The 13,495-nt window shown below is 49.8% G+C and overlaps 1 protein-coding gene across 6 annotated transcripts in view; it reads left to right on the forward strand.

Annotated features, from left to right (window-relative positions):
- Window positions 1–13,495, forward strand: part of FGFR1 (fibroblast growth factor receptor 1) — a 59,214-nt gene that overhangs the window by 31,088 nt on the left and 14,631 nt on the right. For 2 of the 6 annotated variants that reach the window (XM_053578718.1, XM_053578719.1), the window contains exons 3-5: window positions 7,725–7,991; window positions 9,259–9,348; window positions 9,572–9,744. In XM_053578718.1, coding sequence (XP_053434693.1) covers window positions 7,725–7,991; window positions 9,259–9,348; window positions 9,572–9,744 — 530 coding nt within the window. The remainder of the gene's footprint in view (window positions 1–7,724; window positions 7,992–9,258; window positions 9,349–9,571; window positions 9,745–13,495) is intronic. The other 4 variants (XM_053578720.1, XM_053578724.1, XM_053578721.1 and 1 more) reach the window with 3 other exon arrangements.

Consider the following 13,495-nt stretch of genomic DNA (forward strand, 5'->3'; position numbering starts at 1 on the left):
ACAGGGCTTCTTCACTTTGAGTAAGTCAAGAGCTGCAAGGACTGGAAACATAGACATTGCCTTCCAAAGACAGAGTTGGACTATGGGTGTGGGTGCCTTCTGGAGAACCAGGCTACCTAGGTGGGGTTGAGTCTCACCTCTGCCCCTTAACTACTCCCCAGGTGGGTCATGTCAGACAAATCCTGAACCTCTGTGCACTTCAGTCTCCCCCCCCGCCAAATGAGAGTAATAATCACACGTACTTCACAGGGTCATGGTGGGCATGCAGCGAGTTAACACATGCTGAGAACTACACTTGGCATTTTGTAAGTGTCCACGTCCATAGGATAGAGATGATAATAGTATCAATCTCACAGGGTGCTTGAGGATGAAGTAAGATGGTCTGTGCTAAGGCTTTGCAGAGTGTATGGGATATAGTAAAAAGAAATGTAGCAGCATTAGTGCTGCTCTTAACGTAGTTGTTTCAGGATCCCTAGATAGTATTTGAGAAGGCACGTGGTAAACTGCAAAGTGCTAAGCAAATAGGTTATTCTCCCCTGGGTTCATGTTAAGCTGTGAGGTTAGGGAGGTGGGTAACTTGCAGACCAAGTTGGCTGTCCCGCAACCAGGGCTGGTGAAGTGTTCAGAGTGCATTTCCAGGTTTATCTGTGGGCAGGGCGTGGTGGGGCTGAATGACTGCATTCCTTGTCTGCAGGGAGATGCGGCCCTAGGACGGCTTTAGTGGCTCTGTTCTATCCCCCCTTTACAAGCTGAAATCATTATTTTTGACTCTTTTCTGCCATGAACCTTCGTCCCAGTCAGGCCTCCTTTCCTGCTGTTGCTTGGACCAAGGGAGGCATGGTCCTGCTCGTGAGCACCTCCCGTCCCCTTTCCCTGTCATTTTGTTCAACTTTTGCCCTGACCACAGATACTTTAAGTTTTATAATGCAGCCTATGCTTGGTCCTGATAAAGTGCTGCTTGCAAAGTAGGGTGCTGTATAAATCTCGTCAACCCTGCTAGGGCAAGACCTGTGTCTTTTATGCTTTAGTTTCATCCTTGTACCGTGACAGAAGCTCATAGAATCACCTGATGATAGCTACTTCATGTTTTGAAGGACGTTGTCTTCTTGGATTTTCAGGAACTAAGGCCTCATCTTCTCATAAGAATAATAAGGTTCATGTGGATTTGGGGCCTACTCACGGCCTCACACCCCCATCATGTCCCCCTCGCACCCCGCCTTTGTGGTGCCTGTGGCTGGCAGGAGACACAGACGGCCTGCTAAAGGAACTGGGAGATTTCTGACTAGTCCTGCCATAGCAAAATGCCACACCTGTTGGCTTGTTGGGATTACAAACCTATAGTATTTTACTGGGAAGTAGGAAAGGAGAGGGTCTCCGTAGGGTTTCATTGGTATTAATCACATTCCTGAACTAGAAAGCACCAGGAAAGACCCCTCCCCTCTGCACCTCTTTCCTTTTCAGGCTGCTGCTTTGCCAGAAAAGCAGGATGGATCCTCTGACAGCTCCTGGTTCCCCTGAGGGGATAAAGGGGGTCCTTGGAGAAGCTGGGTGGGAACACTGGATCCAGTCTACGTAAATTCCCCCAGTCCAGCAGCCACCTGCCTTGTCCCTGGACCCTGCCTCAGGAGGAACTGGTTTCCCCAGTCTCAATGCAGCAGCTAAGCCAAAGCCTCTGTTCTTTCCTGTTCTCTGAGAGTTGTCCAAGGCATTGGAAATGAGGTGGGCGCCTGAATCCTCGAAGGAGGTTCAAGTCAGGCCCTAACGGACCCTACCCTTCTCCCTCCCAGTGAGGGGGACAGCGATCTGTCCTGTTGGCATGGGAGCACATCGTGCTAGAGCCTGTAATAGTGAACAGCCAACATTTCAGCCTGGGGCTAGGTCGCAGTGGAATCCAGACACAAGATGTCCCCAGGCTCCACAGGCCTCTTCATCTCTTGGGAAACAAGATGCACAGAGCAAGTGTTTTGGGTTGTTGGTCCCCTCACGGTGTCTCCATTGTACATTCTGAGGGCCACCTTCATATTTGATTCCAATTAATCAGGTTCTCCAAGAGTTAGGATGTTGGTTTCAAGTGGCTGAGCCATAAAGTGGCTTTTTTTTTTTCATCTTCAGAGCTGGCCCAGTAAGTGTCAGTTAGTTCTTTGCTGGCTAAATGACACCTGATAAACAACAAGTGGGAATAGCCCTGGCCTGTTGGTCTTGACTGGAAAACAGCCAGCTTAGAGGAGCTGGAGCAGAAGATGCAGGGACCTTCCTGATGAGGATGTAAGTCAGGATCGCTAGAAAGACCAAAAGAGCGTGGAACGTTGTGGGCTGTCAGTGAGCCAGGATGTCCTGGAATCAGCCACCTTACAGGGGCCTCCAAAGGTCAGGAGCACGCAACAGGGCTGTGGTGCAGTCGGACAGGGACTGATAAACACAGGAGTGGTTGGTTCCATCATCTCCTGGAGAAAGTGGCCTCATCCTTGCTTTGTAAATGGAGAATCGGACATGCACCCAAGGGCACCCTGGCAATGAAAAAAACCACTAGAACCCAAGAGAGCCCCTGGGCTGATTTTCGGTTCCTCCGAAAATGAGCTTTGGCTAGATGCTAAATTCAGTTCAAGACCTATTGAGTAGTTTCTGTGTGTCTGACGTTCTTAGGCACTGTGGGAAAATTGTAGCAGTCCATTCTGCTCTGAGTTGCCTATTAATTCTTAGGAGAGGCAAGACATGGACACTTTTGACTGTTAAGAAACAGTATACCCAGCCGGGTGCAGTGTCTCACGCCTGTAAACCCAGCACTCTGTATATCCAGCCGGGTGCGGGGGCTCACGCCTGTAAACCCAGCACTCTGCATATCCAGCCGGGAGCAGTGGCTCACGCCTGTACACCCGGCACTCTGCATATCCAGCCGGGAGCAGTGGCTCACGCCTGTAAACCCAGCACTCTGTAGATCCAGCCGGGTGCGGGGGCTCACGCCTGTAAACCCGGCACTCTGTATATCCAGCCCGGTGCGGTGGCTCACGCCTGTAAACCCGGCACTCTGTATATCCAGCCCGGTGCGGTGGCTCACGCCTGTAAACCCGGCACTCTGTATATCCAGCCCTGTGCGGTGGCTCACGCCTGTAAACCCAGCACTCTGCATATCCAGCCGAGAGTGATGGCTCACGCCTGTAAACCCAGCACTCTGTATATCCAGCCGGGTGCGGGGGCTCACACCTGTAAACCCGGCACTCTGTATATCCAGCCGAGAGCGGTGGCTCACGCCTGTAAACCCGGCACTCTGCATATCCAGCCGAGAGTGGTGGCTCATGCCTGTAAACCCAGCACTCTGTATATCCAGCCGGGTGCGGGGGCTCACGCCTGTAAACCCCGCACTCTGTATATCCAGCCGAGAGCGGTGGCTCACACCTGTAAACCCAGCACTCTGTATATCCAGCCGGGTGCGGGGGCTCACGCCTGTAAACCCGGCACTCTGTATATCCAGCCGAGAGCGGTGGCTCACACCTGTAAACCCAGCACTCTGTATATCCAGCCGGGTGCGGGGGCTCACGCCTGTAAACCCGGCACTCTGTATATCCAGCCGAGAGCGGTGGCTCACGCCTGTAAACCCGGCACTCTGCATATCCAGCCGAGAGTGGTGGCTCATGCCTGTAAACCCAGCACTCTGTATATCCAGCCGGGTGCGGGGGCTCACACCTGTAAACCCGGCACTCTGTATATCCAGCCGAGAGCGGTGGCTCACACCTGTAAACCCGGCACTCTGTATATCCAGCCGGGTGCGGGGGCTCACGCCTGTAAACCCGGCACTCTGTATATCCAGCCCGGTGCGGGGGCTCACGCCTGTTAACCCGGCACTCTGGGAGGCCGAGCCAGGGATTGCCTGAGCTCATGAGTTAGAGACCAGCCTGAGCCAGAGGGAGACCTTGTCTCTGAAAATAGTCTGGCCTTGTTGTGGGTGCCTGTAGTCCTCGTTACTCTGGAGGCTGAAGCAAGAGAATTGCTTGAGCCCAAGAGTTTGAGGTTGCTGTTAGCTGTGACGCCAGAGCACTCCACCAGGGACAACAAAGTGAGACTCTGTCTCAAAACAAAAAAAGAAACAGTGTGCCTGAGGATCGCATAGCTGAGGAGTTTGAGACCAGTCTGAGCAAGAGCATCTCCACTAAAAATAGAAGAACTAGGAGGGTGTTGTGGTGGGCAGAGCACCTATAATTACAGCTACTCAGAAGGCAAGAGGATTGAGCCCAGAAGTTTGAGGTTGCTGTGAGGTAGGCTGGCACCATGGCACTCTAGCCTGGGCAAATTGAGTGAGACTGTCTCAAAAAAAAGGCAGTATACCCAGATGTCTATCAATTATGGCTGGGATATGCTCTAACCACACAATGGAATATTATTAGGCCATTAAAAGGAATGAAGTAATATTACATGCTGCAACTGGAGGAACTGTGACCCTTTTATGCTAAGTGAAAGACCACCTGTTGCATGCTTTCCCTTGATATGACATATCCAGAAGAGGCAAATCTATGAACAGAAAGCAGGTTGGTGCGTGGTTGCTGGACCTGGGGGTAGGGGATGGGGAGTGACTGCTGTGACTATGGGGTTTCTTTATGGGGTGGTAAAAATATTCTGAAGTTACGTTGTGATTGTTGCATATACTAAAAACCATTGAATGGTATACTTTCGATGGATGAATTTTACAGTGTGTGAATTATCTCCAGCCCGGTGCGGAGATACAAATTTGTGTGCTTTTGTTTGTTTGTTCGTTTGAGACAGTCTCACTATGTCACTCTGGATAGAGTGCTATGGCATCACAGCTCACAGCAACCTCTTGGGCTTAAATGATTGTCTTGCCTCAGTCTCACAAGTAGCTGGGACTACAGGCACTCGCCACAATGCCCAGCTATTTTTTGGTTGTAGTTGTCATTGTTGTTTGGCAGGCCCAGGCTGGATTTGAACCTGCCAGCTCTGGCGTATATGGCTGGTGCCATGCTTCAATTTTTTTTACAGATAAATTATTTTGCAGAATAATTTCTATTTTACAGAAAATTAGGGACACAGAAGCCTTCTTGGATGTTTTGGGTGATGGACTTTGAATAGTCTGGGGCAGGAGGACTTTGGAGAGATGTTGACAGTCCTTAGCAGAAGTAAGGTTTGTTATGTCAGGAGGGTGCAGCCAGCCTGGGAGCTGAAGGCCTCTGGAAAGCAGAGTAGGGTGGCATGGAGATAAGGGTGGAAGAAGATTTCAGGGAACCTTCACAGCTCAGCAGGGATGTGGATTTCATCCTATACACAATGTAGAATCTAGATCCGGAGAATAACTTACGTGCTGACATCAAGGCCTGGGAGTAGCAGAGCAAGTGTGAGCTCCAGCCACAGGGAGCCCATTTAGGAGGTTATCCCTGGGTGGTACTGGGAAGGGGAGAGGGTGAAGCAGTCTGAACCACTTTTGGATGGGAACTTAGGTCTAAAATTGCATCAAGAGCAAAGAAAGCTGGTTCTTGGACTGTTTTTATAGATCACATAGAAGCACACATTCTTGTTGGGTCAGGTGAGAAGTTAATGGGTCCAGACTGGAGTCAGCCAGAAGTGGGTCTCCTTGGCTGCTTTCTCTGGGGGGTTCTTGCTGTGTTTTTGCCTTTAAGACAACTTTTTGTCTCTGAGGCCTGTGGAAGCTTTGTGATGGCAGAGACTAAGGATTTGAGTCTACTGTTGACCAAGGCTCAGCCCCTGTAGATCACGGAGCTGCAAAATATTTAATCAGTGAGGTCATTTGAGGGAAATGAGATTTGATCAGTAGGAGTGTCTGCTGTTTTCCTTAAGGGTCGAGTCTAACATGCTTTTCTTCTACCTCACTTGGCAAAACCACAAGCCATCAGAAATGCAAAGAATAACTTTTTCTGAGACCCACAAAAGCTTATTTTTAATCACTTGTGTGGCCTGCTCACCTTTGTGGTATCCCTCTTGAGTGGATTCACAAAAATAAACTGGGCTAGTAGTTTCTGAACCCTTTAGAGGGCACCCCTGTTTCTGATTTTGCCAAGTTCCAGATGAAGCCCTTGGGGTTAACACAGGCAGGGCCTGCAGTCTCAGCCCCTCCAAGGAAAACCGCTGTTACACACCTATTCTCATTTGTAAGGTTCCTAGTGGGAACCTGTTGTGCACTTTAGAAAAGATGCTCATTAAAATGACTGGGGGTGAAAGAGAAAAGGAAGTGTAGGAAGGAGGGAAATGAAAAGCCGGTGCGTGGTGTGTGTGCCGTTCACTCAGCAAGCGTCAGTGGAACAACTCTGGGTGCCAAGCATGGCCCTCGGTGCTGGGGCTTTCAAGGTACTTACGACTCAGCCCCATGCCGAGGGCTTTGTTGAGAAAGGGGCCTGTCCTTTGGTGTGACAGGTGCACAGGGAAGCCCCCTATCCCAGACTGGGGGTCAGAGCCCACTTCTAGGAGGAACCACCCGCTCTGTGAGAGTGAGTGGTAGGAGCCGGGCAAAGAAAACCACCAGCCCTGCAACTGCCAGGGCCATGAGAGCCACGTCAGAGGCTGTGGGAGAGCATGTTGTGTTTCAGAGCCCGGTGTGGCAGGAACCTGTGGGTTGTTGGCTGTGAGCTTCTAAGGGCAAGGAAGGAGGTCTCTCAAGGCAGTGGGCCGAAGTCAGGTGGAAGGCCTGAGAGGCACCAAGTGTGTCTGCTGGAGGAAGGAGGGTGCCAGGAATGGTCTTGGACATCTTACCAGGAAATAGGAACCACATTTGCCCCTCGAATGAAGAGAGGGTCTTCAGGAGGCAGCATCAGTTGTGTCGGGGCCCAGGCCTTCTTGGACATGTGCACGAAGTGCTGGTCAGGGGAGGATTGGATGCTGTGTGGAATCTTATGTGCTGGGGACACCCCAGGCAGGTCCAGTGCTGCCCCCCAGGGACAGGGAAGTGATGGGGGTGGGGGGTGTAGGAGGATGTGCCTGGGCAGAGGGAGAAGGAGAAAGGAGCTTTGTGTGCAGTCACTTCTGCGGCCTGAACAAGTGTGGGCTTGGTGGCAGCTGCGGTCTCCAGTCCTAATATAGTGAACAGCTCCAAATCCTCTGGCCTGACACCTGTTAGTGAGAGGTTCCCCTGAGCTGACCTTTCCTTGGGCTGTCCCTCCCACACGTGCATCTGACTGGCAAAGGGGCCAGGCCCCCACCCTTGAGAATCACGTGAGGGCCCCCTCCCCTATCCTCCAGTTGGCAAATTGCCCTCTGTCCATTTGGGCGAAGCCTGCTGGGTTTTTGAGGGCCAAGGTTTGTTCAGCTGTTCCTAGGGGAAGGGGTGAGGCTGAGCTAGCCAGAAGGAACTGGGGTGTCCCTCTGGGAAGCAGCCGTTCTTGGCAAAGAACAGAACTTGTGGGGAAGGGACGCTCTGGACACAAAGAAGTCCCAGGCCGGGCTGACCTTTCCCCCTAGGATGGAGGGAAGTGAAATGTGATCTGCTTAATGCTGCTACAGCTGCTTCCTAACTTCGCCTCTTTCTTCCTTTGACTTTTGGAGGAGTGGGGTGGAGGAGAGATAGGGCTTCCCAGGTAGCCAGCTGTTCTGACTGACCCATATTCCGACTCCTACCTGCCCAGCTCTCTAGCCTCAACTAAGTCATACCAGGATGACGCGGCTCGGTGTGGCTAGCATAACTCCCTTTCTCTCTTCCCTCCTCCCCTCTCTCTTTCTTCCTCTCCTGTCCCTTGGTCCCCCTTCTGGGCCCCCATGGGTGGCTGCAGCCCAGCCCTGGGGAGCCCCTGTGGAAGTGGAGTCCCTCCTGGTCCACCCTGGTGACCTGCTGCAGCTTCGCTGCCGGCTGCGGGACGATGTGCAGATCATCAACTGGCTGCGGGACGGGGTGCAGCTGGCGGAAAGCAACCGCACCCGCATCACAGGGGCAGAGGTGGAGGTGCGGGACTCTGTGCCCGCAGACTCTGGCCTCTACACTTGCGTGACCAGCAGCCCCTCCGGCAGTGACACCACCTACTTCTCCGTCAATGTTTCAGGTTGGTAGCAAAGCCCTGCCCTGGCCTTCTCCCTGGACCCACCCCTCCAACCCTTTCTTCCAGTTTCGGGGGAGATGAACCTACTCCCCTTCCATGATCTGCCCCCACTCTGCTTCCAGAACTGCTGCCCACTAACATAACGCCCTGCCCGCTGCGTGGCTTAGCTCTCAGAGGGGACTGGGTGAAGTGGGTCCAGGCTTCTGAGATCCACCTCGGAGGTGATTGCTGATGTTCTCAGGGCCTTGAGATCCTGTGACTTGTGCACCATGACTTGCACAGATGTTAGGGACGCTAAGTGGGGGGCTCGGCCAGCTCCATCCTATCACCCGCAGGACCTCTGGACTCTTGTACTTGGTTTAGTGCATAGAGCCCCAGGGCATGTCGTGAGGTCCCTACTGTGCAGGGACCCAGGGACACTGGACAGAATCTGTCCTCTAGCTTCCAGAACTGTGTTAGGACAGCTGGGGAACCCTAGAACTCTGTCGGGGAGTCTGCGCTTTTAGAATGTGACTTTCATAAAACTAGTGTTCTGGGAAGGAGAGCTGAAATTTTCTTGATGCCATTTGTGCACCTCAGGATGTGGGCTTTGCCACAGATCCCAGAAGTGCTTAGGAAGGAAGGAAGAAAGCTGTGGCCCGAGCCCTGATTGGTGACCACTTGTGTGTCGGGCCTGCTCTTACCAGGGGTGGGCACTTGCTGGGGAGAGGTGCTGGCAGCTGCTGGTTATGTGGTGGGCTCCCTGTCTTCTCTGGTAAAGGGGGGCAGCCCCCCAAACTTTAGCAGACCTGTGCCAGAAAAGTTCCTGCTGTAGGCTATTACCTTTGGAAATAGCACCTAGTCACATTCTGCCAAGATCTGCCCAGTTTCCTGACGGCTGGCAGTCTACAGAAGGATGCGGTTTCCCTCGCTGCCAGTTCTGAGACCCGGTTCTGGGTAGCACCATGAGTTAGATGGATCCTCTGAGGGCAGGATGGAATTAAAGAGGAATAGCTGACCCTAGGGGAACTATTCAGCGTAACGATTTGGGGCAGAGAGGGGCAGTGCAATGGGCTGTGGAAGGATAATAACCCTCAGCTCTTAGATGATCAATTTCTGTCCCACTGAGAGAGATCGTCACCAAGGGAAAAGTGGGCCCAGGAGTCCTTATGGGGAGGGCTGTCTGTCTTCTTCTGCACCTGCACTGGCCTTAATGGGGTGACTGTCACTGCAGATGGGAATTGAGAGGCCCCTTTGGAAGGCACCTCAGTGCCCTTTCTTCTTCCCATAGATGCTCTCCCCTCCTCTGAGGATGACGATGACGATGATGACTCCTCTTCAGAGGAGAAGGAGACAGATAACACCAAACCAAACCGTATGCGTGAGACACTGTTTCCTACCTTACTGCCCTTCGGGCCTGGGGATGGGGTTTAAGAGGGGTGAGGAGGAGGAAGAGAGGGCACGGTGCCTGTCGTGGTATATGCTGGGCATTGCTCAAAGATGCGGGCAGACAGGAGAGGCCCTTCCAGGTCCCAGCCTGGCCCCTGAGCCTGACCTGCTGCTCTCTCCGTCCCTGCCTTTCTCTCGTGGCTTTCCCTGGGCAGCTGTAGCTCCATATTGGACATCTCCAGAAAAGATGGAAAAGAAATTGCATGCTGTGCCAGCTGCCAAGACAGTGAAGTTCAAATGCCCTTCCAATGGGACACCTTACCCCACGCTGCGCTGGTTGAAAAATGGCAAAGAATTCAAACCTGACCACAGGATTGGAGGCTACAAGGTAAATGTGTACATGTGTAAAAGTTAAAATAAGAGGAATGAGAAAAACTGAGTTAGAAAATCCTTATTATATACTTGTTTTAAATAATGGTTTCTTAACTATATAGGTAAGGCATTTAAAAAATTTTAAATATAAAAAATGCAAATAAAAGTAAAAAATCTTTTTTCTGTGTATATGGTTTCTAAATAGTTAATCACATCATGTGAACATTATGGTTTTCTATCTTATTGTTTGATAACCTCATGAGTCTTTTTATGCTGTATTTCAAGCATGTTAGAATGATAACTTTTCATGGCTACATAAGACCCCTTTATAAAAATAGCTCATAATTTAATGAACTATTTTGTGGTGTTAGGTATTTTCTAGTTTTTCACTTTTATAAATAATGTTGCAGCAAATACACATATCTTCACCCATTTTTTTGTGTCCCTCCTTAGGATACATTGCTCGAAATGAAATTACTAGGACAAAGAGTATAAGAATTTTTTTTTTGAGACAGAGTCTTACTTTGTCACCCTTGGTAGAGTGCTGTGCCTCATAGCTCACAATAGCCTCAAACTCTAGGGCTCAAGCGATTCTCTTGTCTCCACATACCGAGTAGCTGGGACTACAGGCGCCCACCACAACATCCAGCTATTTTTAGAGACAAGGTCTCCATCTGGCTCAAGCTGGTCTCGAGCCTGTGAGCTCAGGCAATCCACCCACCTCAGCCTCCCAAATGCTGCGATTACAGGCATGAGCCACTGCACTCTGCCTGGGTGTAAGAGTTTCTAAGCCCTTGGGGTACACTGCCCAGCTACTGGCAGTCCCCGGCCTGGTTTAAGAGTTTCTAAGCCCTTGGTGCACACTGCCCAGCCACTGGCAGTCCCTAGGCTATGGCGACCTTAGTTCTGTAGGTTTGTTTTCAAGTTGAATTTATATATAAGTTGGAGCAGGTACATTGTCTGTTACCTGTAATAGCCTCCATTCATAAGGGTGAGTTGTATGTTAAGTCTGGTGTTCGTAACTCGGAGACTGCCTATACTTTAAGGAGAAAATTAATTCACCTTCCCATAGCAGAGTATGTGAATGGCAGATTCATTACACCTTTGCCAATAGATTTAACAGGTGACAGCCTAGTAGTCCCCCCCCTTACCTGCCATCTTGCTGTCTGTGGATTCAGTTACCCACAGCCAACCAAGGACAAAAAATAGGTAAATACAGTACAAAATATCTTTATTTTGAGAGAGACCATGTTTTTACAGCATATTGTTGTAATAATTATTACTAGTCCTTGTTGATAATACCTTATTGTGCCTCATTTACAGATGGTTTGCAGCCTTTATCATACGGTAAACTATTTTAAATTACACATGAGGGAGGGGCCCGTAGTTCAGTAGTTAGGACACCAGCCACATACACTGGGGCTGGCAGGTTCTAACCCGGCCCGGGCCTGCAACCAAATGACAATGCAACCAAAAAAATGACAACTGCAACCAAAAAAATAGCCGGGCATTGTGGCAGGCGCCTGTAGTCCCAGCTACTCAGGAGGCTGAGGCAAGAGAATCGCTTAAGCCAAGAGTTTGAGGTTGCTGTGAGCTGTGATGCCACAGCACTCTACCAGGGTGACATAGTGAGACTCTGTCTCAAAAAAAAAAGTTTTTCAATAAATGTATTGTAACATTCAAACTTGACTTAAAACATAACAAAAGAAACCAGATTGCAAACAAAAATGTTTATGGATTTTCCAAACATAAATAAATGAAATAGCATTTATGCAGTAGGGCTCATGCTGATGGCTCACAGGAAGTAACAGAATGTAATTTACTTGGGGGGGAAAAAATAAACTGCACATGAGCTTTCTGTCCACCCCGTATAGGTAGCAGAAGAGTCAGTAGATACAGGTTTTGGTACTAGCTGGGCATCTTGAGATGTATCACCTATGGCTAAGGCAGGCTGTAGTATTTCATTGTTCTTTTATGTATTATTTTGCTTATTGTTAGAATTGTCATATGGTAATGAGCAATTTTCATTTCTTCTTGTATAGACTGTCTGTGGTGCCCATTTATATCTGTAGGAAGAACAGCTTCGTTGTCATCCCTCATTAGACTGTCTGATCATCTGTAGAGTCCCTCTTTTCTCACCTGGTTTCTCTTTTCTCAGTAATTGTGCATAAGAAAAGCAGAGGGGCTGGGTACAGTGGCTCCTGCCTCTGCACCCGGATTATAGGGTTACACCTGTAACCCTACTACTCTGGGAGGCCAAGGTGGGAGGGTGGCTTGAGTCCAGGAGTTTGAGACCAACCTAAGGAAGAGCGAGACCCTGTCTCTGCTTAAAATAGAAAAAATCAGCCAGGTGTTGTAGGCACCTGTAGTCCCAGCTGCTCAGGAGACTGAGGTAGGAGGATCCCTTGAGCCCAGGAGGGTGAGGTTGCAGTGGCTCATGATCAGACCACTGCACTCTGGCCCAGGTAACAGAGCCAGCCTCTTGTCTCCAAATCCAAACAAAAGAAAAGAAAAAAAAATCAGAGTTCTTCTGACCAGTCACGGTCCTTTCTTTGGGAACACACCCACACATATGCTCCCTGTGTTGACCAACTTCAGCTCAAGTATCCCCAGTTCTTAAAATCAAACCCCTTGATTCTGATATAAAAGCAAAACAGGACTTACCTAAAAAGAAAATTGTTACTGCCCATACCTGAAGCAGTGGTTATAGAGATAGATGGCCAGGATAACCCCAGCAGAGACATTCCCATTGCTTTCTTAGTTTAATGAGCAAGTAATAGAGTTGTTGTTGTTTTTGTTTGTTTGTTTTGCAGTTTTTGGCCAGGGTTGGGTTTGAACCCACCACCTCCAGTATATGGGGGGTATATGGGGCCGGCGCCCTACTCCTTTGAGCCACAGGTGCTGCCCAGATTTTTTTTTTTTTTTTTGAGACAGAGTCTCAAGCTGTCGCCCTGGGTAGAATACCATGGCATCACAGATCACAGCAACCTCCAACTCCTGGGCTTAAGTGATTCTCTTGCCTCAGCCTCTCAAGTAGGTGGGATTTACAGGCACCAACCACAACGCCTGGCTATTTTTTTGTTGCAGTTGTCATTGTTGTTTAGCTGGTCCGGGTTGAAATCCACCAGCCTCGGTGTACATGGCCAGAGCCCTACCCACTGAGCTATTGGCACCGCCTAGAGTTGATGATTTTATTTATTTATTTGTTTTTTATTTTTTGAGACAGAGCCTCAAGCTGTTGCCCTGGGTAGAGTGCTGTGGCATCACAGCTCACAGCAACCTCCAACTCCTGGGCTTAAGTGATTCTGTTGCCTCAGCCTCCCAAGTAGCTGGGACTACAGGTGCCCACCACAGTGCCCGTCTATTTTTGGTTGCAGTTGTCATTGTTGTTTGGCAGGTCCGCGCTGGATTCGAACCTGCCAGCTCTGTTGTATATGGCCGACGCCTTAGCTGCTTTAGCTACAGGCACTGAGCGGGTTGATGATTTTAACAAGATGAGAGGACGGTCTTGAGTTCCAGAAAAATTGCATTGTTTTTTAATGTCTTTTTTCATTTTATAGCTTAGCTTAAGTGGTTCAGAAATAAGTTTGTTTCCTGAGCTGAAAATTGCCATCAACAGCCAAGTGATTCTTTTGTTTTTGTTTTGTTTTTTGAAACAGAGTCTCACTTTGTGGCCCTGGGTAGAGTGCTGTGGCATCAGCCTAGTTCACAGCAACCTCAAACTCTCGGGTCTGAGTAATCCGCTTGCCTCAGTCTCCCGAGTAGCT

The sequence above is a fragment of the Nycticebus coucang genome, chromosome 24, assembly GCF_027406575.1.
Source record: "Nycticebus coucang isolate mNycCou1 chromosome 24, mNycCou1.pri, whole genome shotgun sequence".
NCBI lineage: Eukaryota > Metazoa > Chordata > Mammalia > Primates > Lorisidae > Nycticebus > Nycticebus coucang.